The sequence below is a fragment of the Orycteropus afer genome, unplaced genomic scaffold (assembly GCF_000298275.1).
Source record: "Orycteropus afer afer isolate SDZICR_OR568_19922 unplaced genomic scaffold, OryAfe1.0 scaffold00655, whole genome shotgun sequence".
Taxonomy (NCBI): domain Eukaryota; kingdom Metazoa; phylum Chordata; class Mammalia; order Tubulidentata; family Orycteropodidae; genus Orycteropus; species Orycteropus afer.
The window spans coordinates 918,986-945,615 of record NW_006922242.1 but is presented as its reverse complement, the minus strand read 5'-3'; the positions used below and the strand labels follow the sequence as shown (position 1 = coordinate 945,615).

At 39.2% G+C, this 26,630-nt stretch overlaps 1 protein-coding gene across 1 annotated transcript in view; it reads right to left on the bottom strand.

Annotated features, from left to right (window-relative positions):
* The window catches only part of FAM171A1 (family with sequence similarity 171 member A1), a 238,384-nt gene that overhangs the window by 27,855 nt on the left and 183,899 nt on the right, over nucleotides 1-26,630 (bottom strand). Inside the window, exons 4-5 of the mRNA XM_007956728.2 lie at nucleotides 17,502-17,660; nucleotides 13,472-13,648 (exon numbers count right to left, since the gene is read on the bottom strand). Of these exons, the coding sequence (XP_007954919.1) occupies nucleotides 13,472-13,648; nucleotides 17,502-17,660 (336 nt within the window). The remainder of the gene's footprint in view (nucleotides 1-13,471; nucleotides 13,649-17,501; nucleotides 17,661-26,630) is intronic.

Genomic DNA, 26,630 nt, shown 5'->3' with positions numbered 1-26,630 from the left:
CAATCCTACTTCCGTAGTGATACTGCCTCGGAAACCCAAGGAGGGGTCGCTATGAGTCGGGGCCGACTCGACGGCACATAACAACAACAACAACAACAATGCTGACTATATTCTATATAATAATGTCATTAAAGAAGTCTTTGGGTGGCACAAAACCATTAAGCCCTCAACTACTAGCCCAAAAGTTGGCAGTTTGAACTTACCCAGGGACACCTGGGAAGACAGGCCTGGTGATCTGCTTCCCAAAGATCAGAGCCTTTAAAACCCTATGGAGCAGTTCTACTCTGTACACATGGGGTCGCTGTGAGACAAAATCAACTCGCTTGCAGCTAATAACACAACAAAGCTATTAAGTTGTAGGTCTTCCCATGCAATATTCAAATTTAGCAAAAATATTTTCCACGTTTCAATTACCCATTCAAATGGAGATAACGGAAAACAGAAACGATTTTAAAAATACTCAGTTCTGAAGTAAATTATGGCAGTTTTATCTTCCTAATTATTTTTGAACCAGGGTGTTACTAGAATGAGCACTGCTCAATGCAGTACTTAAAATTCCAAGCCAAGTGGCAGCAGAGCAAGAGGGCCCTGAAGGCTTCTAGGTGACGGGGAAAGCCAGCAGGAGGTTAAAAATCTGCCACAGATATCTACAAAGTGACTATTCCAGAAGTGATAATTAGGGTTGACTGTAAAATAAGACACATTTTCTTTCAGGAGGAACATAATGATCTCTATACTCTAAGACCACAAAAGTAGGCAACAACAGTCACTTGTTTGCCAAAAAATGATAATGATAAACCTAACATGGGAAATTTTAGTTCTATACATAGTGCTATTTTAAGAAAATTAAGTCCTTAAGAACAAGGTTTCAAAACAAACAACTACAGCATAGGTAATATAATGGTGAGGAGCCCGATATGATTTTCTGAAAATCTACTTTTTTATGGTCTAGAAACACAAAAGGCTTAACAATTCTTCAGAATGGACTGATATTACAAGATTGTTTTCTGAGTTACCAGGCAACACTGAAAAACAAATGTCCATGTTCTGAGATCACTCTGTGCTCACTCACCATGCATGTGTGACACAGCTGATGCCACTCGGACAACAGGAATAACACTCCAACTCTGCTGATGGTCACAGTGGCCACAAGATAGCAATCTGCACCTCTGAGAACAAAGCACACCTGACCACCTGGGAACCAAGTTCTCTGGCAGCAAGTTCTCACTGGATGGACTCATCATTTACCCAAATTGAGCCATCTGCCTTCAGTATTCTTTGCTATCTATCACTCCCAACCGCTTTCTTTGCAGGTAAATTACCTTTTTCTCTCCTACATATTTATTAGAAGCCCACATCAGTTCTGTGGGAAATTTTAATATCTGGGAAAGCAGGGACTTCTCTATTTCTTTGTTTCTGCAAAATAGCCTTCAGTGTGAAAAGACCTATTTCAGATAACATCTGTCCTAAAGATACATTGATATTATACTTAAGTATATCTGCCACCTCCTTGAATATCCTTAGCTACTGCATTTATTCTTTTTGAAAAATTAAAAGATGGTACATAGGCTCTGAAATTAATGTCCAACTTTATTGTTCAAGAAATGATTTCCCCTTTTCGTTCTAACTTTTGTCTAAACAAAATTAAATAGTTCATTCTTCTAATTGAATTATTTCACCTCAGTATTCCAATATGTCATCTTCCAGCTATACATGTGGCTTATATAGAGAAAAAGGTAAACCAGTAACATGTTTTCCTTTTCTTAATGTACTAAACATAATTTATTTCTTTAAGAACCTCTACTCCCCAAAACATAATAAAATGAAAAGGGGGGTAGGGACAAACAACCCTAAGGCCCACATTTTAAATCAAGCTCCACCTTCAAGAGTACGCTGTTTATTAGACTTACCTAAAAGGACTAATTAAATGAGCGCAGCATCAGCAGTACTGTTCACCATCTGAGGCTGAAACAGAGCCACTGCAGGCCAATTATGATTGTATTCTTGAGTGCCTGATACATATGCACCATACATGATAAGAAGCTGCTTCAGTAACTACCATCGCTATAGCAACTCACACACACACTCTAGATGCTGCTTTTTAGGAAGACAGTCAAAACTGGATTCTCTGATGTGGGTTCACTCATAGAATGCACTTTTATTCCTGTCATCTTCTCAGAATCAGAGAACTCAAACCAAGTAATCTAAGAGTTATCATTAAACAGGAGAAACTTATCAAATGCAAAATCTTAAATCTTGACTTCTTTGCCACTCCATGTCAGTTGGTCACTTTAAATTCAAGCCACTGACCTGGTTTGCTTGTTCATAAGTGACCATTCCCCAGGGCAACAAGTCAGATCACAGTCTGTCAAGCCCGTACATCAGACAGCCATCTGCTGTCCCAGTTACAGGTTAAAGAAAGAGTAAATGCTTGTAGCTGATATCATCATCTCCACAAAGCCTCAGCTAAGGCACATTCACCATGACCAACAAAACTTCATTTGCCAGACCTGGGAAAGATAACTGCTTCTTTCTAAGAAGACTCCTAAGACATGATTGGTAAGAGAGTGCATATGTGGTGGAAAAATTTAGAAATGCATAAGGGTGATGAGCACTATGAACAATATGATGAACACAGTTAATGACACTGAATTGTATTATGTGAAGATTGCTGAAATGCCAAATGTTTTCTTACATATATACCACAAGAAAAAAATAAACATTTTTTTTTTTTAAAGGTACATATATTCACTTTATCCCTTTCTCTCAGAGATACCTGGACAACCAGGACACAAGACACTGGCATTCTACTACTTTTCAAGGGAGAGTGAGCACAGATAGAAAATCCTAACTTACAAAATTCTGTTAATTCTGGAAAGGCAAAGTGTTGTATCCACTACACAGAGCTATCCAATGCTCCATAAATCAAATGGCAATTTACCAAAATAGCTTCAGCAGTGCACTTAAATGTAGCAAACGTTTCAAATGTAGTATATATGCAAGTTGAGCTTCTAAATAATATAAAAATACTTTTTATTGAGGGCACATATAGCCATTAGCCAAGTCATATTATTGTAGCATACTAAACTAACACCCAATTTTATGTTCTTAGATAGCAGTAATCTATCTCCTCAACGAACACATAGTTTGAAATATGGAGATGCTAATTTCTATAATGAGAAATTCTTTGCTTATTCCAAAGAAAAACTGAAAGGTAACTGTGACCAAGAAACAAAAAAGACAACCAAGATAAACAACAGCATCAGATATTGACCCTACTCTGTTGATGTTTGAAAGGTGTACCTCTGTCTGTCTTTCTCTTTCTCTCTTAAGAGTAAACTTTTAATTGTCTGGTAGTCATGGATGATAGTATTTGAGTCACTTAAAACACAGCTTTATCCTCAAGCAGATGTCCTACTGTCCTACAAAAGAATTTCATCTTTCTTTAGAGTTTGAAATCTTGGTAACTACTGCCAAAATTCAAGGGGCTATGATGGTTAGTTTTATGTGTCAACTTGGCTAGGCAATTACTTCTTCAAACACTAGGGCAGATGTTGTGGTGAAGGTATTTTGATTAACATTTATTTATTATTTTTTAATCTTTTATTGAGTATTTAGTGAGTTTACACAGAAAGTTAGCTTCCTATTTAATAATTTTTATACATATTGTTCAGTGACATCAGTTACATGTTCCATACTGTGTATGTTCTCATAATAATTCTCATTATTTCTGCTCTAGTTGTTCCATTTCCATTATTCATGCTACCCTGCCCCCCTTGACCTTCTCATCTCTGCGTTAGGGTAAATGTTGACCATTTGATCCTAAATATATTTAAAAAGCAAACACACACACACACACACACACACACGGAGCACAGTACTCATGGGTTATATGGTTTATGTTATGAGCAATCTGTTGTTTAGTTGAAAGCTGAGCTCTGGAATCAATTTCAGTTCAAAGTTTAAAGGGTATCTTGGGCTGACAGTCTTGGGAGTTCACCAGATCTCTGCCCATACAGTAAGACTGGCTTTTTTTTTTTTTTAAGATTTTGAGTTATGTTCTATAATTTTCTCCCATCCAAGACCATTATTGTGGCCTGACTCAGAATGGTAGGTAGCGGTAGATGGGTAGCACCTAATTTTTCTGGTTTCTGTACAGGTGAAGCTGTGGTTTGTGTAGACAAAATTGCTTCTGGAGACTGTATTTTTTTTTTTTTCCTTTGAGTCTTTGGTTTCCTTCTTGTACTTTTGCTCCAGATGAGTAAACACCAACAGTTCTATCTTAGATGGCAATTCATAAGCTTTTAAGTCCCCAGATGCTACTTACCAAACTAAGATGTAGAACATAAACTTTATAGGCTATGTTGTGTCAACTGACTGAGATGTCCCATGAGGCTATAGTCCTTAGCCTTCAAATCCAATTAGCCACTTCTGTGAAGTGCTTGGTAATGTCTGGGGGGTATCCACAACTGTGCCCCCTATATGCTTTCTTGTATGTATGAATGTATGTGTAGCACTCACAAACATGTATATAGATATGCCTACAGATACACCTATATATGCTCATGTATATTCACACACATATACCTCCCTATACACATATATCCATGCATATCTAAGTAACCACTCACATATTTTTTGGTTGTTACTGCTGTTGTTGCCAAATTGTGTATGTTATGGCATTTACCAATGTCTTTTATTCTTGTATATTTCTTAGTTTCATCCTTTACCTTGGTTAAGTTGTGCTCACTTCACTGACATTTGGTGCTGCCTTTCCCATCACCTCCCCCCTCATCCCTAGTAACCACTAAAGAACACTGATTACTGTGTGTATACCTATTTTGGTCTTTTTATAAAAGTAGAATAATACAGTATTTGTCCTTTTGTGATTGACTTATTTCATTCAGTTTAATGTCCTCCAGATTCATCCATGTTATGTTTTGCAGACTCATTATTCTTTATAACTATGTAGTGTCCTACTGTATGTATATGCCATATTTTTGTTTATCCATTCATCAGTTGATAGGCACTTGGTTTGTTTCCATCTTCTTGCTATTGTGATAATGCTGCAATGAACAAAGTTCTGCATACATCTATTTCTGTCTCTGCTATTAGATATATAGTGTATATAGGATTGCTGGATCATTATGTATTTCTATTTCTAGCTTTTTTGTTTTCCATAGTGGTTGTACCATTTTACATTCCCACCAGCAGCAGATAAGGGTTCCAAACCTTCCTACAACCTCACCAGCATTTGTTTTTGTTTTTTGGTCAGTGCCATTTTTGTAGGGGTGAGATGATATCTCATTGTAAGTTTGATTTGCATCTCTCTGATGCTTAATGATCACAAGCATCTTTTCATGTGTTTGTTGGTTGCCTGAATGTCCTCGTTAGTGAAGTTCATGTCCTCTGCCCACGTTTTAACTGCACTGTTTATCTTTCTGTTGTTGAGCTGTTGAAGTTTTCTATGTATTTTAGAGATCAGACCCTTATCAGATATATCATTCCCAAAGATTTAGTAGAATTTTTTATGCTTTTGATAAAGTTTTTTTGGTTAGCATAAGTATTTAGTTTTTGTAGGTCCTGGTTATCTAATTTGTCTTCTGTTGCTCATGGATTTGTAGCTGTGTTTGGTAATCTATAACAGAAAATAATGAAGTCTCATAGTTTTGTCCCTGGATTATCTTCCAGGAACTTTATAGTTTTAGCTTTGTCATTTAGATCTTTGATCCCTTTTGAGTTTAGTTTTTATGTATGGTGTTAGGTATGACTCCTATTTCATTTTTCTGCAAATGGATTTGCAGTTTTGCCAGCATGTTAAGGACTGTTTCTTCTCCACTGAATTGACTTTGACCCTTTGTCAAAAATCAGCTGCCCATGGATGGATGGATTTATTTCTAGATTTTCAATTCTATTCCACTGATATAGTATCTGTCATTGAACTAGTACCAGGCTGTTTTGATCACTGTGGCTATATAATATGTTTTGAGCTTGGGGAGTATGAGGCCTCCTACTTTCTTCTTCTTCAGTGGTGCTTTTGGCTACTTTGGGCCTTTTTTCTTTTCATGGAGCTCCGGTGGTGCTGCAGTTAAGGCACTGGGCTACTAACCAAAAGCTAGGTGGTTTAAGCCCACCAGTTGCTCTGCGGGAAAAAAGATGAAAAAAAAAAATCAATAAAGATTTACAGACTTGGAAATCCTATAGGGGTTGCTATGAGTTAGAATCTACTTGATGGCAGTGGGTTTGGCTTGGTTTTGTTTTTTTCTTTCCATGGATAGTTGGTGATATGCTTTTCCATTTCTGTAAAGAATATTTTTGGAATTTGGATCAGGATTTTAATATATGTATAGATTGCTTTGGGTAGTACTGACACCTTCAAAACGTTAAGTCTTCTAATCCACGAGCATGGAATGTTTCCATTTATGAAGGTCTGTTTTAGTTTATTGCAGCAGTGTTTTGTAGTTTTCAAACATTTACTTTAAGTAAAAGAGATTATCCAGGATAATGTGGGTGGTCCTCATCCAATCAGTTGGAAGACTTTAAGGGAAACACTGCAGCTTCCTGGAGAAGAAATTCTGCTTCAAGACTGCAGCACCAACTCCAGCTGAGTTTCCAGACTACAGGCCTGCCCTACAGATTTCAGACTCAAGACTGCAATGTCAACTCCTGCCAAGTTCTAGCTTGTCTCCTGTGCTATAGATTTCTGACTCAAAATTGCAGGATCAACACCTACCTGAGTTTCCAACTTGTAGGTCTGCCATATAGATTTCAGACCTGCCAGTTCCCAAAACCATGTGAGCCAATTCCTTAAAATAAGTTTTATCAGGTATCCTGGTTTGGCCTTGCAGAGTACAGAATATGCTTGAATTCTAATATTAGAGTGATAAACACATAAATGCAGTACTTTGGGGGCCTTGCCTTGCATTCCCAATATTAGTTAGATCCTGCTATGAATCAATTTGAGCTGGTTACCAGAGTCTGCTTAACACAGCCTCATTCTCTGGGAAAAGGGGCTGAGAGAAAGTTTGTCAGCTTTCCCTTCTTTATTATATTCCTTGCTGGTACTTACAGCAACCTCAGCCTTTGGTTCATTCTTGATTTTATGGAGAATAAACACTATTTGTCCACAATAAAAGGATTAGAGGTGGAGTATAACAACAAACAGAAAGACTATTAAAAAAAAAAAAAAACCAAACTCACTGCTGTCAAGTTGGATCCCACTCATAGTGACCCCTCCCTGGGTTTCCGAGGCAGTATAACTAAGGAAGTAGATTGCCCAGCCTTCCTTCCGAGGAGTGGCTGGTGTGTTTGAGCTGACAGCCTCTGGTTAACAGTCAAATGCCTTAGGCACTACACTACCAGAGCTCCCAATGAAGATGGTAAAATTGAAAAAGAAAATAAAACAACCATTAAGAAAGGAGGACAGAGGCAATTTTACCAACAATGTTTTTTAAAAACAATCATTTTTATTGAGGGCACATATAACAATAAGCCAAGTCTTACTGTTGTAGCATACTAAATAAATTTCCAATTTTATGTTCTAATATAGAATTAATCTATTAAGCTACCCTCCAGTGAACACATAGGTTAAAAATGGAGACATCCAATAGAAATATAATGTGAGTTATCAGTGTAATTTAAAATCTTCTAGAAGGTACATTAAAAGAAAAAAAGGAAACCAACTTTAAATAACATTTTATTTACTCTACTATCTAAAATATTACCATTTCAACATGTAATTGATAAAATATTAATAAAATAAATTAATACAATAAAAATATTAATACAATATAATTAATGTAATAAAAATTTTAATGAGATATCTTACATTCCTTTTTCATACTAAGCGTTTGAGATCTACTGTGAATTTTCCACTACCTATTATTTGTATTGATAGGTACCATTGAGTCAGTGTTGACTCACAGCAACCTTGGGTACAGCAGAACAAAGCACTGCCCAGTCCAGCAGCATCCTCACAATCCGTGCTCTGTTTGAGTCCACTGGTGCAGCCACTGTGTCAATCCCTCTCACTGAGAGGGTATTCTCCTTTTTCACCGATCCTCAACCAAGTCTGATATCCTTCTCCAGAAACTGGTCCCTCCTGATAATATGACCAAAATATAAGAGACAAAGTCTAGCCATTCTCACTTCTAAGGTGCATTCTGGCTGTACTTTTTCCAAGACATATTTGTTCATTCTTCTGGTAGCCCGTGGTATTTTCAGTATTCTTTGCCAACACCATAATTCAAATGTATCAGTCCTTCTATGGTCTACTTTATTCATTGTCCAGCTCTCACATGCATATGAGGCTATTGAAAATACCATGGCTTGGGTCGGGGCACCTTGGTCTCCAAAGTGACATCTTTGCTCTTTAACACTTTAAAAGAGGTCTTTTTGCAGCAGATTTACTCAGTGCAATATGTCATTTGATTTCTTGAGTGCTGCTTCCATGAGTGTTGACTGTGCATCTAAGAAAAAAGGAAATCCTTGACGACTTCAATCTTTTCTCCACTTATCATGATGTTGCTTATTGGTCCTATTGGATTTTTGTTTTCTTTATGTTTAGCTGTAATCCATACTGAAAGCTTTACTCTTTGATCTTCATAAGTAAGTGCTTCAAGTCCTTTTCACTTTTCAGCAAGCAAGGTTGTGCATCTGCATATTGCAGTTGTTAATGAGTCTTCTTCCAAAGCTGATGCCCTGTTCTTCTTCATATAGTCCAGCTTCTTGGATTATTTACTCAGCATACAGATTGAATAAGCATGGTGAAACCACACAACCCTGTTGGACACCTTTCCTGATTTTAAACCACACAGTATCCCTTTGTTCTGTTCAAATGACTGCCTCCTGGTCTATGTACAGGTTCCTCATGAACACAATTAGGTGTTCTGGAATTCCGATTCTTTGTAATGTTATCCATAATTTGTTATGATCCACAAAATTGAATGCTTTAGCATAGTCAATAAAACATAAGTAAACATCTTTCTGGTTTTCTTTGCTTAATGATATCCCTCGTTCTATGCCCTCTTCTAAGTCCAGCTTGAATTTCTCTCAGTTTCCTGTCAATATACTGTTGCAACCATTTTTGAGTGATTTTCAGCAAAATTTTATTTACATATGATATTAATGATATTGTTCAATAATTCAGGCATTCTGTTGGATCACCTTTCTTTGGAATGGGCAAAAATACGGATTTCTGTCAGTTAATGGTCAGGTAGCTGTCTTCCAAATTTCTTGGGCATAAACATGGGAGTATAGAAGTGTTTCTTCTGTTTGCTGAAATACCTCAATAGGTATTCCATTTATTACTGGAGACTTGTTTTTCGCCAGTTCTTTCAGTGCAGCCTGGACTTCTTCCTTCAATACCACTGGTTCTTGATCATACACTACCTCCTGAAATGACTGAATGTCAAACAATTCTTTTTGGTACAGTGACTCTGTGTACTCCTTCTATCTTCTTTTGATGCTTCCTGCCATCATTCACTATTTTGTTCATAGAATCCTTCAATATTGCAACTCGAGGCTTGAATTTTTTTTTCACTTCTTTCAGCTTGAGAAATGCTGAGCATGTTCTGATTTTCTCACTCCAAGTCTTCGCACAGTTCATTATAATACTTTGTCTTCTCGAGCTGCCTTTGAGATCTTCTTTTCAGCTCTTATTCATCAAGTCTTCCATTTGCTTTAGCTACTCTCCATTCAAGAGCAAGTTTCAGATTCTCTTCTAACATCCATTTTGGTCTTTTCTGTCTTTCCTATCTTTTTTAATGCCCTTTTGCTTCCTTCACGTATGATATTCTTGATGTCATCCCACAATTCATCTTGTCTTCAGTAACTGGTGTTCAATGTGTCAAATGTATTCTAAATAGCTGGTCTCTAAATCCAGGTGGGATATATTCAAGGTCAAATTTTGGCTCTCATGGACTTGTTTTGATTTTCTCACATGCAACTTGAACTTGCATGTGAGCAATTGATGGTCTGTTCCACAGTCAGCCCCTGGCACTTGACTGATGATATTGAGCTTCTCCATCATCTCTTTCCACTGATGTAGTCAATTTGATTCCTGTGTATTCCATCTGGCAAGGACAGTACAATTTGGACCAGCCACTTTTCAAGTGCTCATTCAATAGTCCATGTGGCTAGTGGTACTATACTGGACAGAACAGCTCTAGATGAATACAGTACCTCTGACTTAGTATTAAATGTAACTCTTCTTTGTTCGCTAGAATCAACAGTCTAAAGGAGAAAAGGGAAAACATGAATGTCCATTTCTGATCAAGGATACTGCCAACTTCTTCAAAAGATGATTATTTTTCCCAGTACTATATTCTAAAAGAAACATAACAGATGGATCTTCATACAGAGAACACAAAACTCTATAATGAAAAATAACTTGAACTGAAGTTTTACATAAGATACAAATGTGACCTTCAAATTGCTATCTTTGGTTTTGACTCATATTAAACATGAACAGCAGCACATACTTTGGTGAAGTGCTACAGTAAATCAACACAGAGCTTACTGAGGACTCCTGATAGTTCTAGGTCTAGCTAGAAATATTAGGGAAGGGTGTGTCAAAGGAAAGACCTGGTAATCTACTTCCAAAAAAAAAAAAATCAGCCACTGAAAATTCTATGGAGCACTACTCTGACACACATGGCATCACCATGAGTCATGGTTGACTGTCAAGTGGTTAGTCTTCATAACTACTGCAAGCATTATCTCATTTTAATTCTTACAGTAACTCTGAGAGGTTGATACTAATGGAATTGGTATTGGTCCCACATTCCAGATGAGGAAGCTGAGGCTTAGTGAAATTAAGTGATGTGCCCAGGATCACATAGAAAGTATACACCCAGCCATCCAGTCTAGTGACTGTATCACACATGTTCATGGAAAAGTTATACCTTTCATAATGATAAAAGTGAAAAAGGTGTTAAACACAACCAAGCTCATTCTCAGTGATCCTGTGTGGTCATTTCAAATAGGTACTCCCTGAGCTTCTCCTTTGATAGCATTTAGATCAGGCATCACAGACTTTTTCTGTAAAAGGCCAGATAGCAAGTATTTTCAGTTTGTGGGGATATACAGCCTCTGTCACAACTACTCAACTCTGCTGTTGTGGTGCAAAAGCAGCTACAAACAATACAGAAATAAAGGGTGTGGTTGTGTTCCAATAAAGCTTTATTTATGGATACTTACAATTAAATTTCATGTGATTTTCATGCATCATGCAATATCATTCATATTTTGATTTTATCCTCAACCATTTAAAAATGTAAAAACCATTTGTAGCTTGCTGGCATAGTTTGCCAAACCTGACTTAGATGAAAAACTCTTAAATGGATTCACTAATGCCTATTTCTGGCTATTAAACAATTTGGAATTGGCAATTACTTTAATGTACCTCAAAAGTGGATAACTTACAGTGTTAAATTATCATATTTGGACTAATGACTAGCAGCTAATTAGAAAATCATATTATGTACTTTTTTTTTTTAAATTTAAATCTAATGATACTATCTTTGGAACTTTATATTTAACCAAAGTATTTTAATTTCTACATAAACAATGATATTATTTATTAAATATAAGAATAGTGTTAAAAGAAAAACACTTATGAACTATGGAGGCTTCTATTTTGTCTAGCAAGTTAAAGAACATCTGGTTCCATCCAATCTTAAAGATAAAGTTTCAGAAAACATATTTTAATTGATTTGACTATTTTCAAATGACTATCCAAACACTGGCTTTTCTCTGCACATATACTGTCTGTTAAAGTCAGGAATTTGGCAGCTAATTATCTTTACCATATATGCTGTAGCGACCTCCTTTGGTTTTCTGAGGTGGTAAATCTTTATTGGACCAGTCTTCCTTACAGCTAAATTAAAAGGACCATTTAAATGGAAGTAGATCAACTATGCAATGAAGGTTCTCAATGGAAAAAGGCTCAATGGGATTACTGTATTTTACACAAAGAACGGGAGTTCTACATTTGTTTGCCAATGATATTCTCCTTCCAGGTATTTTCAGAAGTGCACTATGTCTAATTATTTTTCCTTTTTTAACATGTTCTGGGGAAAAAAATAGCATAGCCCACTTATAAAAACACCTGGGGGGATTTTTATATATTGTTTTAATCTAGTAATTTCACTTCTAAAATTTTATCCTAAGGAAATAATCATGGTTGTGCATAGATTTAGTTACAAAATATTTATCATACCTTTGGCTAGAATAATACATTTTTTTTTTCCTAATTGTAGAGGCCTGATTATCCAAATTATGATATACATTCCTATTCTTTGATTGGGATTTCTGAACTCTATTATAACCTTATTAGACTAATGACATATATATGTTTGGATGTTGCCTGAACAGATATTATACAGTGCATGCCTATAGTAACAGATTATTATGTACTCATCTTTTTAAAATTGCTACAGCAGAGTAATAATTAATGATGTGGATAGATGCTCATGATAATACTAATGATTTTTAGAAGCAAGTATAGAACAGCACACAGCATATAAACCCATTCCAGTCAAATATATATGTTGTTGTGGTCAGCTTCCAAGTTATCCCCCAATAATCCTCACCCTCTTACTATTCACACCCTTGTACTGCCCACTCGCACTGTATCAGGATTGGTCTGTGTGGTTGACAGCACAGGGCAAAAGTGATGTCTGCCACTTCTGACTAGGTTACAAAAGACTGTGGCTTCCATTTTGGGCATCTGTGCCTTCTTTCTCTAAGATCACTCCCTCTGGGGATGCAAGCTGCCATTTTGTGAGCAGCCTACTGAGGTCAACGGGGTAAGGAACAGAAGCCTCTGGCCAACAGCCAGTGAGGAGCTGAGGCCTGCCAACAAATGGCTGTAAGTGCAGTTGACAGCCCTGGATGAACCACTAAGCTGTGTCTAGATTTCTGACCCTTAGAAACTGTGAGATGGTAAATGGTTTTTGCTGTTTTAAGCTGCTAAATTTTAGGGTAATCTATTATGCAGCAATAGATAATTAATACATCTGAGCACAGGGAAATGACTGGAAGAATACAATTCAAAATATTATCAGTGGTTATCTTTAGGTGGTGGGTTATTTTTATTCTGATGTTTTATAGAATACTGCCCAATGTTATTCCTTTTACAGAAAACAGGAAAAGAGAACTATATGACCAATGGTTTAGAAGGTCACAGGGATCACATGACCGTCTAAGGAATAAAAGGATAAAGATTACAAGAACCAATTTTAGCCCCTAATAATCACTGCAAGATTCTTTTCAAGTAAATTGCTGTTAAATGTGTAAAATACCAAACTCTAAAGAGAAAACCTGAATGCCTAAAGCTTCACCACCAGAAACCAATCAATGCATTGTACGCAGTAGTAACTTTAAGGAAAGACTTCTACAGGCTTCTTAAAGGAAAATCAATCAGTAATGAAGCCATCTGTTAGCAGATCAGCACAGAACTCTAACTTACCCAGTTTCTGGTCAAACCGCCATGCTGCGATGTAGGCATTGTGCCTCAGACTGCTCTGTGTGGACAGTGGCACAGTGACGTAGATGGGCCCATCCACCAGCACCGGCGTCCCATCACTGCTGAGCAAGTGGACACTGACGGCTGTGACCGGGGTCAGGTCATACCTTGTGCTGTTTCCTGGAAGTAAGAGGCATCCTCTATCATATGCAAATAAAGAACCTATAGGGGCTGGGGAACCATCCGCAAAAAATAATAGCTACCATTTACTGAGTACTCCTATATGCCAGATGCTGTATTAAGCACTTTGCATATATAATCCTCACTACTACCTTATAAAGTAGGTGAAATATTAAGAAACTGAGGCCCAGAGAGGGTAAGTAAAGGTAGCTGGCCTAAGGATACATACTAGCTAGTGGTAGAGCTGAGATTCTAGCTCAGGCTTGCTGATTCTATCTACTATGCTATGCTTTCAAAAAGGGCCTACAAAGGAAAGGACTTGTCTATCATAAGAGAGGAAGGTGTATGTGGAAACCCCTGAAAACAACTTCTACCTAAAGTGAGCCCCATGCACATGTTAATTACTTGGCAGGTCATACCAACTTACTTCTGTAAAAAATGCACTATTCAAAACTTGGACTTGAAATATTTATGAGTTATTTTTGTTGCCACTGTTATTTTGATCTGTTTAAAAGAAATTTAATACCAATTATTCTACATTAAAAGCCTTTCATCCAAGCCAATGCTCTAATGACTATCTACTGATAAATTAGGGAATGCTTGAGAGAGTGTTATTTATACACTTAAGCAATCCATTTTAGACTTCATCCTCCAGAGAAATATAAAAATCACGCAAATGTAATCTGTCATAATTTTAAATATTTCTTTCAACACAATGAAGAAAACAGTGATAAGAAGTTTTTAAGCTGTATCACAACACAGTCCATAGGATTTCATATTCAGTTACCTACCTACCTACCTACCTGAGCTAATGCAAACTTCCAATTAGGACCGAATTCAAACATTTAAAGCAAACCTAGTAGATTTTAGAATTCTAACAATGAGTTATGACTAAAACCTTCCTAGGGTAACTTCTACATAGCTAATGACAGTACTACTTTTTATATTTGTATCCAACTCTGTTTTTCAATGAAGAAAGAGGCATGGAAATGGAGATTTCATCATAAGGTTCAAGTTGGAATCGTAGACTCAAGTTCACAAATCTTTTAGCCAGGCTTTTTCATTATAGGGTAGACGGAACTCATTCCAGAAAGCTGCTTGGCTTCATAGTCTATTTCCAACTTTCCTGGACTTCAGGAAAATTTCACACATTTGTCATTTTATTGATTCTTCTCTATCTTCCTGGAGTTACTTGGTAAATACTTCTTTAGAACCCCTTGGGTACATCATAGAATAGTTAGTTCTGTGCTTTCTTAGCAATCAGAGCAGAGAGTGAAACGTTATAGAGGCACAGGGTCTTTGCCTTGAGTGTGTGTTGGGGGACGTCCAATATAATAGCAGGAAACTATGGAGCAGAAAGACTAGGAAGAACAAGCAGGGAAGTAGCTGAAATCTCCCCACATGTACATGTGTCCATTTACAACTCTAGAACCTATCCTCTAAACTGGTCACGACTCCTCTTGTGATACTCCAAGAAAACCACCCTTTGGAGAGCTTTCCAATTGCCTTTGTTGCTTCCGTTCACCTTTGTTAAACTCCAGTTATGACTAGTCATCTCACTAACAAGTTTTGTCCAGGCACTTACTCTAAGCTGAAATCTCTTTGATGACTTTTATGAAAAAGTATGCAAATAATTATATAAGAGAGAAGCTGTAAACCAAGTGAAACTGGAGACCAGTACCTAGCTGATTAGCTATTAGGGCCTGTACATTAAATAGGAGCACAGGACCTCCGTGTGTATGAGAGTGAGCCCAGGTCACAGTGAAGGCCTTTCCCACAGGACTCAAATGAGAGCTGATGGTTTCTAGGGCATCTCATCAGTTATTGCAGAGGAAAAAAAGTTTAATGTAACCTCTAAAAAACCTTCTCTCTTCCCTGTGAAATAACAGAGTGATTTTAAAATATAAGGAACTCTTCTAAAATCAATAGTCCCACGTCTTTGTGTTCTTCCTCCCCCAGTCTTCTCCAATTTCGTAATTTATTCAACAGCTCTTGGAAGTGGGACACAGAAAAATTAATGAGCTCAAAGGAATGAAGTAGTCCCTCTGAGTCCAAGGTTTTATGACTATGCACCATTTCACTGGGAAGACTAGATAAAGGCTTTAAGATGGTCTGTATTTCCTCATGCTCCCCCAAACAATTTTCTTCTCCTAGGTCTGCATTTTCAAGGGAAAAGTCAACATTTCTCTTCAATCATGCTTAGTTTATGATAACTACTATGCATCTTGTATGATGGCAAATTACTTACATATTGCATCCTCAGCACACAAAAATTAAAGGAAGAAGAAACATTTCTGAAAACAGTTACCATAGAGAGAAGAAAAGTAAGTAACAAATCAACAGGTCACCTTAATCCCTAACCAGAAATTTATTAACATTCCACAAAGTGGAACAGATGTTACAGGATAGAAAAGTTTTTCAGAATAATCAGCTTATGTAAAGCATTGGAAAATTAAGCAAAATTAAACCAAAAAATACTTGGGAAATGCAGTACCATATTCACCTAAGCAGGATTTAACACAGAATGGTCCCTGGTTTTCAATTTTATGTCGTGACTGAAGTATGGGAAAAAGAAGTGGGGGAGACATGAGAACATTTCAAGATGCCAGAATCCCTGGCACCTCTCCATTTATCAGGAGGATTGGGGACCGTTTAAGTTCTAAGAAGGAGCCCTGGTGGTGCAGTAGTTAAGTGCTCAGCTTCTAACAGAAAGGTTGCCAGTTTGAACCCACCAGTCACTCCACAGGAGAAAGATGAAGCAGTTTGCTTCCATAAAGATTACAGATCTGGAAACCCTATGGGGGCAGTTTTACCCTGTCCTATAGGGTTGAGCTCTGGTGGTATAGTACCTAAGGCATTTGACTAACCAGAATGCTGGTGGTTCAAACCCACTAGCCGCTCCTCAGAAAGAAAACTGGGCTATCTGCTTCCATAGAGATACTGCCTCAGAAACCCAAGGAGGGGTCACTTCGACTTGAAGGCAGTGAGTTTATTTTTTTTTTTAAATAGGGTCACCGTGAGTCAGTGGGTTTAAGTTCCCAGTGCCTCCATGAGCGGCACAGTTGGATGTGAATGGAGATTTACAGTCTTGTTCTGATAAGGCATTATTACCCATATGCTGGCTGATGGCTTTTAATTCTCTGATCTTTTATCTATACATGTCATGTCAGAATAGGGTGATTAGTGAGCTGACTTACAGATGCACTAGAAGGGGATTCAAAATCAACACCCAAAGCCTGATTACTCTTCCAAGTTAAGGCAGAGAAAGTAAGCAAGGACAAAGGAGAGATGTGAGAAAAGAGGCAAGGACACAGAGGGTGGAGAGCAAAAGCTCACCACTCTAAAAACCGCTCAGAGCGCTAGCTTGCTCATCTCCCAGCTGTGACCCAGGGGTGGGTGTGGCCTCTGCACCCACAGGCTGCAGCTCCACTAACCATACAGTCCAAGTGGGACAAGGCAGAGGACAGAAGGTCAGGAAATCCATAACTTTGATCTTATACTATTTTTAAAAATACAATTTCAATTGTAAGAGTTTCTCTGAATTAAATATAGTATTTAGTCAAACAAAGAAGTGCTCAGGGAAGAAGCTATTCAAAACCATACATAAACCTCCTTCAAGGCATTTGGCAACAATGGAAAGGGTCAAGGAGACAAATTGACTAAAGTTCAACCACTGCAGTACGGTAGGCAGAATTCCTCAAGAGCTCTAGTGTAAGCTGCCACAGTTTCCATGAACTTGAACCTGTAGAAAGAATTCCCCTTCTGTAACTTCGGTCCAGTTCTCCCAGCCACCTATAAAGCCCTAAAGATTAAAATACAGAAACTTCAGTTCAAAAGAAAAGTATCAAATTACCTGTTCCATTGCCATCTAATCCTCGCAAATAAGGAAAACTGTCCACTTCTGAGGGGGCGCTGGCAGCGGTGAGGAACGCAGTCAGATCACTGTAGCTGGTGTTCTCAGGCAATCTCAGAGCTCTTCTCTGGAAATGAACGCGAGGCTGTGGCCGGGCACCTGCAGAAATTAACCTCTGAGTTACCTCCTGAGGGAGCAGTTTCTGTTTTTAGAAAATGGAAACCAGGAAGTGTCTCTGGAAGGTTTCCAACTACCCCTCCTCCACCCTACTCCTTCCCACCCCTCCTCCCCATCCCCCATTCATGCCCGGACACAAAGATGTGACAACATGCTATTATGTGGATAGAAATAATAGCCCATTGTCACATTTGTTTTGACACAGGATGTTGTTTCGTTTTTTAACAAAAAACTTTCTGAGTTCTATTTGTTAGCAGTCTTTTCATTGCACAGTATTTGTCCACGGAGAGGGGTAACATTTCGGAAAAGAAAATCCACATAAATGAAACAAGTAGATGACAGTTAATCTTTGTACACAAACAAATGCTGCAAGAGATACCCTTTGATACTGTTACAAACACATACTTAATCTTCATGGTAAAAACTGGTTTAACTCCACAGACCAAATTGAAACAGAATAAGGGAATTAGATGCTCAGCCTTGAAAAGATTTGCAAACAAGAACTCAGTGGTAATTAACTCTATTCTTTCTGTGGAAGGTGCCATGTGGCCTGCAGTGTCTTCTGTGAGGTACATGCTATTCATGACAGATTATGTTACAGTTTTCACAAGACTTTTGAAATTGTGTACTCTTCACCAAACTCACTCCCCCTTGGGCAGAAGGACAGGTTCAGCCAACAGGCCCTAGACAATACCTTGTCATATCATCTGCACTTTAACTTTGTTCCAGATGTCGTTTTGAGTATGAAATCTGAACTTGTTTCACCTGATGCTGTGGTGACAGTCATGAGCTGTAAAGGTGCCAAGTTATCTGCACAAACTCAGTAAAGCATAATAATTAAAGCAAAGATCAACAGAAACAAGAATCAACGTTGTTCTCCATCCTATTATGGTGAGTAGTGACTAGGTCTTAGAGGCTTTTGAGTTGCCATCTAAGATGCAACTATTGGTCTCCCCTTGTCTGGAGTAAAGTAAAGTGAAGAAAATCAAAGACATATCTAAAAAATCACTCCAGGGGACTAATGGTCCATGAGAAGCTCAGCCGACATGACGCTGAGACCAGAACTAGATGGTGCCTGGCTACCAATGCCAACCACTTGGAAAGAGATCAACACTGGAGATCCTAGGTAGAGTTGGAGGCAAAACATGGAACAACACTCAAAAACATAAAAATGACCAGAACTACTGACAGAGGCTGGTGAAACTCTCATGACTATGGCCCCAGGTTACTCTTTGGGCCTGGAATTGGACTCCCCCCTGTAGGTTAGCTCTCAGCCAAACAACAGACAGGCCTATGAGCTGAACAACTACATGAGGGAGACTCACTCCTTAGAACTGTCAACCATGAGAGACGGGAAGGGCAGCATTTGCACAGGGGGAAAGCTAGACAGACAGGAATGCATAGGTAAGAAGGGCACAGGGAAGGCATAATACAGGGAGGAGATGGGAGGAAAGCTGTTCATTGTAGGGATTGTAATCAGTGCTGTGAAACAAAGTGTTTATAAACTATTAAGTGTAAAACTAATCTGCCTTGTAAATTTGCACTCATATTACAATTTAAAAAAAAAATGTTAAAAAAAGAAAAAGAAATGAGAGTCATATAATTTCTCCAGGTTAAAATATGGTGATTCTTCAAAAGCAGTGGTCTTAGAGGCATTCTGGCTGTTATGAAACCTGTCCCTGGGTTGTGACTGACCCTGTTTCCCATGCTTGCCTGGGGGCGCCTTTTCCCCAACCCACAGCTGTCCTAGTATATCTACCCTGCCCAGAGTTAGTGTTCTTTCTACTACTCCAGGATCCTCTTAACTCTGGATCAGAGAACTTATAAGAGTCCTGGTTAAGTGCTTGGCTGCTAACTAAAAGGTTGGTGGTTCAAACCCATTAGCCACTCCAAGAGAAAGATACGGCAGTCTGCTTCCATAAAGATTACAGCCTAGGAAACCCTATGGGTCAGTTCAACTTTGTCTTATAGGGCTGCTAGAGTCCAAATAGATTTGATGCCCTAAAGAATAATAGAATCTGCAAAACACTGCATAACATGGATGAACTTGGAGGACATTATGCTGAATAAAATAAGACAATCACAGAGGGGCAAATATTGTATTAGTCCATTATTGTAAAAAGTCAAGGAAAAGTTTATATATGGAAGGAAATTTTCTTTGGTGGTTACCAGGTGTGGGACAGGAGGGGAGAGAACACGGCAAGGTAAGTAGAGACAAGTATTGGTTTGGGTGAAGGGAAGGGCAATGTACCAAATGTGAATGATCAGTATGGTGGCACTGAGGAAGAAGAAGGCATAGAAAGCTGCATGGGAGGTACAGACTACAAAGATGAATGCTTTTGCACACACAATACTGCGTTGTCAGTAACAACAAACATTGATCTCTGGGTGGATAGATGGGTGGACAGGCTGAACGATCAGGTATATCTATGCGGGGGGCGAGGTGTGTGCCCGTGTATAGGGTTGGCGGACAAAATTTCTACAAGTGTATTTGTATGTTCTGTAAGAATGTCCAGGTATATAGTAGAGCTGACAAGGAACAAAGTTGCAGTCATTTCTTAGCCACAGCCAGCTACTCAGAGGGAGTGGGTAGTTGGACCTGTGGGCTCAGGACCATGGTTTCAGGGGACATCAAGTTCAACTGGCACAACATACTATACAAAAACACTGTTCCACATCCTACTTTGGTGAGTAGCAACTAGGATCTGAAAAGCTGGCAAGTGGTCATCTAGATGAAACGATGGGTCTCTCCTCATCCAGAGCAAAGAAGAATTAAGGAAACCAAAGACGCATGGAAACAATTAGTCCAAGGAACTGGTACACATATGATCCTCAGCCTATACGACTGTGAGACCAGAAAAACTAGATGGTGCTTGGCTACCACTGTCAATCACTGAGCGGGGGATCTATGTAGGAGGATCCTGGATAGAGTGGGTGAACAATGTGGATCAAAACAAAATCATAAAAAAAAGGAGGGGACCAGGTTTGTTGGTCTGATAGAGCCTGGTGAAACCCCTGAGACTATGGTGCCTAGCTGCCCTTCAGGTCTGGAACTGAACTCACTCCTGTGGCTTCCAGCCAAAAAGACAGGCAAATGAGCTGAACATTTACATTAGGTAGATACACTCCTTGGAGAGATCAATCATGGAAAAATAGAAGGGTTGTGTATGCACAGGGAAACAGCTCAGGGGCAGGAGTGCATGGGAGGGAAGGACACAGAGAAGAGGTAACTATGGGGAGGAAGTAGGAGGAGAGTTGTTGCACTGTGGGAAATTGCAGTCAATGTCATGAGACAAAGTGTAGGTCAACTACCGTACAGAAGATGAATTTGAGGAAAAATGTGGAACAAAATAAAAAACTCAATAATGACCAGAATTACTTGTCGGATGGAGTCTGGTGAGACCCCCAATACTATGGCCCTGGGAAACATTCTGGGCCTCGAATAAAACTCACTCCCAGGGGCTGACTCTCAGCCCAATAGAAAACAAAATGTACACGCAGACCACTCAACACAGGGTGACGCACCCACAAACTGTGGAAATGCATCCCTTGGAACAATCGAGCACGGGGCACCAGTAGGGCAACATTTGCACGGAGGAAATGCAGGACACACAGGAGGGCATAACTATGGGGGGGGGGAGCGTGGCGGGGGGGGAGGGTTTACTGGGAGGGGAGGGAAGGAGACTGGGTTAGGGTTGGGGATGGTAAATGGAGAGTGAAAACTAAATGTACACATAATGTTGAACGTAGAACAAACTGCTCTGTAATAATAATTAAAAAATTAACCAACAACAAAAAAGATCATAGCCCGGGGGGTGGGGGGAATAAAAATAAAAGTTGAACTTGTTAATTTAAAAAAAAAAGAAAATGAATTTGATCTGTAAACTTTCACCCAAATTGCAATAAATTTTTTTTAAAGACTTGACAGCAATGGGTGTTTAACAGATAAGCCTATCTAGTGGAGTCCCTGGTGGCACAAATGGTTAAGAACTAGACCATAACTGTAACATTGTCAGTTAGAACCCTCCCACAGGTACCTCAGAGAAAAGGCCTGGTGATCTGCTTTCCAAAGGTCCCAGACTTGAAAACCCTTGGTACACATGGGGTTATCATTGAGTCTAACTGACTGCAACAGGATGAGGATCTGTCTACAAGCCACAGAACAACAAGAAATGACAGGCTACAAAAACTAAAGGAGATAAAAAAAAGATCTTCCTCTGAAACAGACAGACAGCACAGCCCTGCCAAATCTGAATTCAGAGTCAGCCTCCAGCACTGTAAGGAAATACATTTCTGTGCTTTAAAGCTCCCCCTGTGTGAGATTTTATTATGGTAGCCCTAGGAAACTAAGACCATTACTTAACAAATTACCAACGCTGATGACAACAAAAACAAAAATATCGACTACAATCAGAATGCTCCTTGAAAACGAGGATGGCAAGACTTCATGTCATGGACTTTGGACATGTTATCAGGAGGGACCAGTCCCTGGAGAAAGGCATCAGCCTGGTAAAGCCAGTGAAAAAGAGGAAGGCCCTCAATGAGATGGAGTGACACAATGGCTACAAGAATGGGCTCAAGCACAGCAATGATTGTGAGGATGGGGCAGGACTGGATAGTGGTTTGTTCTGTTGTACACAGGGTCACTGGGAGTTAGAACCAACTTGACAACACCTAACAACAACAACATTCTATTACAAAAATATTGACTACTATACTATTATCTAGAACCCCTGGTGGTGCAGTGGTTAAGCACTGGGCTGCTAACTGAAAGGTCTGCACTTCAAATCCACCAGCCACTCTGTGAGAGAAGCAAGAGAAAGATGTGGCAGTCGGCTTCCATAGAGATCACAGCCTTAGAAACACTATGGGGCAGTTCTACTCTGCTCTATAGGGTTGCTATGACTTGGAACTGACTTGATGGCAGCAGTTCATACACACTGTATTTGGTGACACTGATGGCAATCCTGACAACAAAACAGCACCCATCCTACTTCTTCCTGTGTTCACTATTTCCATATGTCCTTGTTTCCTATTCCTTCCTGCCTTCTTAACTTTATCCATGGGCAAATGGTGTCTTTCTGAGGTCCTACAGTAGACTGTTCTAAGTGCATACTTCTCTGGTGTTATTGTTCAGCTTATCGGCCTGTGTACTTTTTGTCTGAAAGGTGAACCATGGGGTTAAGTTCAGTTCTAGGCTTGAAGGGTACCTAAGGGCCATAATCTCAGGGGTTCTACCAGTCTCTCTCACACCAGAGATTTTTTTGTGATTTTGATTTCCGTTTCCCATTTTTCTCCCACTCTATCTGTGATTCCTTTCTGAGTGGTTGGCAGTGGTAGCTGGGCACCATCCAGTTCTTCTGGTCTCAGGGTCACGGAAACTGGGATTCAAATGGTCCATTAGTCCTTTGGACTAACTGTTCCCTGCTTCTTTGATTTTCGTCACTCTTCTTTGCTCTGGACAGGGAGAGGCCAAAACTTGCACCTTGGATGGCTTCTCACAAGCTTTTAAGACCCCAGTTGCTACTCACCAAAGCAGAATGTAGAACATTGTCTTTGTGGGCTGTGTTATGCCAACTGACCTTAGTGTCCCCCTGAGACTATGGTCCTGGGCCCCCTGGCCCAGAAAGTCATTACCTCAATGTGTTTGGTTATAGCTAATAAGTTTTCATAACTTTGAACACTGTATGCTCTACTATATTCATGGATGTATCTGTAGCACATATAAGTATGTATATAGAAATATCCTCTGTCAAACCTATATATATTTGTGGGTGTAGTCCCATTCACCTTCCCACATCTGTTCTATCTTGTGTGTCTACCAATGTATCCACTCACAGCTTATGGTTATTACTGCCATTGAGGGATTTTGTATACACCAGTATTTATCTCTGCTGCCTTTAACTCTTATGCTTCTCCCAGCATCTTCCTTTGCCTTGATCATTTTGTGCTGACCTCCTCCTTCTTGTATATTGCCTTTCCCTTCATCCAGGTTAATACCTATCTACCCTCCAGTTAGTGATTGGCCCTCCCTTTCCCTCTTACCCCTGGCAACCTTCAAAGAATGTTTGTTTAAGCATGTAAACATTTTCTTGACTTTTTATAGCAGTGGTCTTATACCACATTGTCCTTTTGTGACTGACTAATTTCACTAAGCATAATGTCCTCTAGATTATGATCACATTTTTACCCAACCCTGCCAGCAAGGTGGAGAAGAGCTGCAAGTAGAAAGAGTCTAGTGGCAGAGTGATCAGCCAGGAGGGCTGTTATGAAACAGTTTAAGTGAGAAATGATTAAGTTCCAAATAAAGACATTTATACCGAGCATAAAAAGAGAAGCAGTAGCTGAAACTGGGAGAGAGTTTTTGGAATAAAGGATAGGCAGGGACTTAAGAAACCCTGAAGATGACTGAAAGGCCATGATCAAGACATGGGCAGAAACAGTAGACAAAGAAGGAAAGAGATTGAAGAAGTAAGGAATGGGGGAAGGGAGCTGTTGCATTGTGGTAAATTGTAGTCAATGTCAGGAGACAAAGTATATGTGAGCTACTGAATGGAAAGTGAATTTACTCTGTAAACTTTCACCCAAATCACAATAAAAAATTTTTTTAAAGAAAAAGAAGAAGTAGTAAGGAATGGGTTGTAAAGCCCTGAGGAAGGAAGAAAAAGCAGGACTGAAAATAGCCTGCTGGATTTGGCAACTATGTCTCTGGTGAATGCAGCAAGAGAAGTTTCTAAAGAACAGCATGAGGTAAAGTGAAATGAGAGTTAAAAGAAGTGCAAACCATGAAGGAAGGCTTTTGCTCTAAAATTTGGTAGGGAAAGGAAAGAGAAGACTGCTACTTGAAGAAGAAATAGGGGTTAAGAAGATTTTCTTTCTAAGTGGCAAAGCTTTAAGTAATGCTGAGAGTCAAGTAAGAACTAGAAAAGAAAGGCTACAGATCAGAACAGATGGAGGGAGGTCTGAGAGGAGGCAACATAGAAAAGGAGGCAATGGGAATCTGAAGGGGCTAATCATGGAGTGCAGTCTTGACAGCAACTCTCCTCTTAGACAAGGGGTAGGGGAAAAGGAAAAGGACAGCATCCCTCCCTGATCACCTGTTTTCTCCATGAAACAAGCAGCGGTATCATAGCTCAGACTGGACATAAAGTTGGGTGGAGGTGTGGAGTGCTGTCAGAGAGCTGCCCCGGGGAAAAGAAAGGAACTCCCTAGGGAGCCATGAAGGACTGCCAAGCAGTAAAGAGGGCTCAGCAGAGAATGGAGACCATTGATTTTGGTGGTGCCTGCCAACCGGATTATGGTGCTGCCACAAGCAGTTGGAGCATCTTTATTTTACCTTCTTGTTTAGCATCATCATGCTCTGAGTCAGCACAAAGATTTTCTAGACAGTCTAGTCTACAAAATTAAAAAAATTTATGAAACATCCCGCTTGTGGGGAGGAGTTTGATAGTAATTTCAAAATTAAAATCACAAGATTATTGATGATAAGGTATGAATATTAATGCTGGAATTGATTGAATTTTGGAAACTAGACTGTCTAGAAAAGATTTGTGCTCTCTCAGAGGAAACGGGGCATTTTGTTGAGTCGGAGGGTGATGATGGCAAACATGAGGTAAAATAAAGATGCTCTTCTCCCCTCTGCCCACCCAGTGGCCTTCATTCTTTCAAATCTTTTACTTTAGTGTTACATAAGGCCAAGAGAAGAGGCACCGTCAAAAAAAAAAAAAAATGTACATAACATGCATGCAGTTTCATAATCATACTGTCATCATACTACCTACTTCTTTTTTTGAGGGCTGTTTGACACATTATGCCATCCGAGCCACACACTAAAATCCAAATGGCCTTTCAGTAGTGACATTTCTGAGCAGGCAAGAACTTATTTTTTCCTCTTCTGAAGTCATCTAAAAAAATAAACCTAACTAAACTTGACCTGTTTGAGAATAAAAAATTACCATTTCATTCACAAATTCAGTATTGTATTGATCTTATGAAAAGAACTGCCTAAGTCAATACTGGAAAAGATCAAACATTATCTACATGTGGCTTTCCTTCCAACTTGTAAGAAAACTTAACGTATATAATATTGTTTCTACTGTTCCTCAGTCTACTGAGACAAGGAACAGTACAACTAAAAATGATTAAATTCATTAAGTATGATAACAAATTAGCAATAAAATTTCTATCATTTTGAAAAATTGTAATGAAAATGAGATTATAAAAAGGAAGAAACAGGAGTTCCGTCAAGATGGGGGACTAGGCAGAAGGATTGCACAGACCCTCTTCAACAAAGAAAAGGGAAACCAATGAACATAGACACAGAAGATAATGTTGGACCCCTGAGTCTTGAAGGGAAGGATACAGAATTGGACTAAACCCCAACTAGCAAAAGAATTTGCGTGAAAATACCAAAATAAGGAGACATACGGAGCTGCAGTGTGACAGAGAACTGAGTGACCCTGACAGTACAGGCGGCTCGGAGATTCCCGACTGGTGGTAGGACCTAAGAATTAACCTAAAAATCACCCTGCTAGACAGGGACTGCACGGACTGTGCACGGTGGCTGGGGAACAAACAGAGAAGGTGAAGAGAAAGGTGGGCTAAGTTGTGCACTTTTGCCAGTCCAGAGGACGCCGCCATTTTGTAGGTTTAAAAAGCGGCTTAACTATTTTGCATATTTAAACAGACAGCGCTCTCGCAGATTCCTGTGGTGGCAGGACTTAAGAATTAACCTAAAAATCACCCTGCTAACCAGGGACTGCATGGAGTGTGCACGGTGGCTGGGGAACAAACGGAGAAAGTGAAGACAAAGGTGGGCTGAGTTGTGGACTTTTGCCAGTCCGGAGGACGCCGCCATTTTGTAGGTTTAAAAAGCGGCTTGACTATTTTGGATATTTAAAGAGACAGTGCTCTTGCAGATTCCTGTGGTAGTAGGACTTAAGAATTAACCTA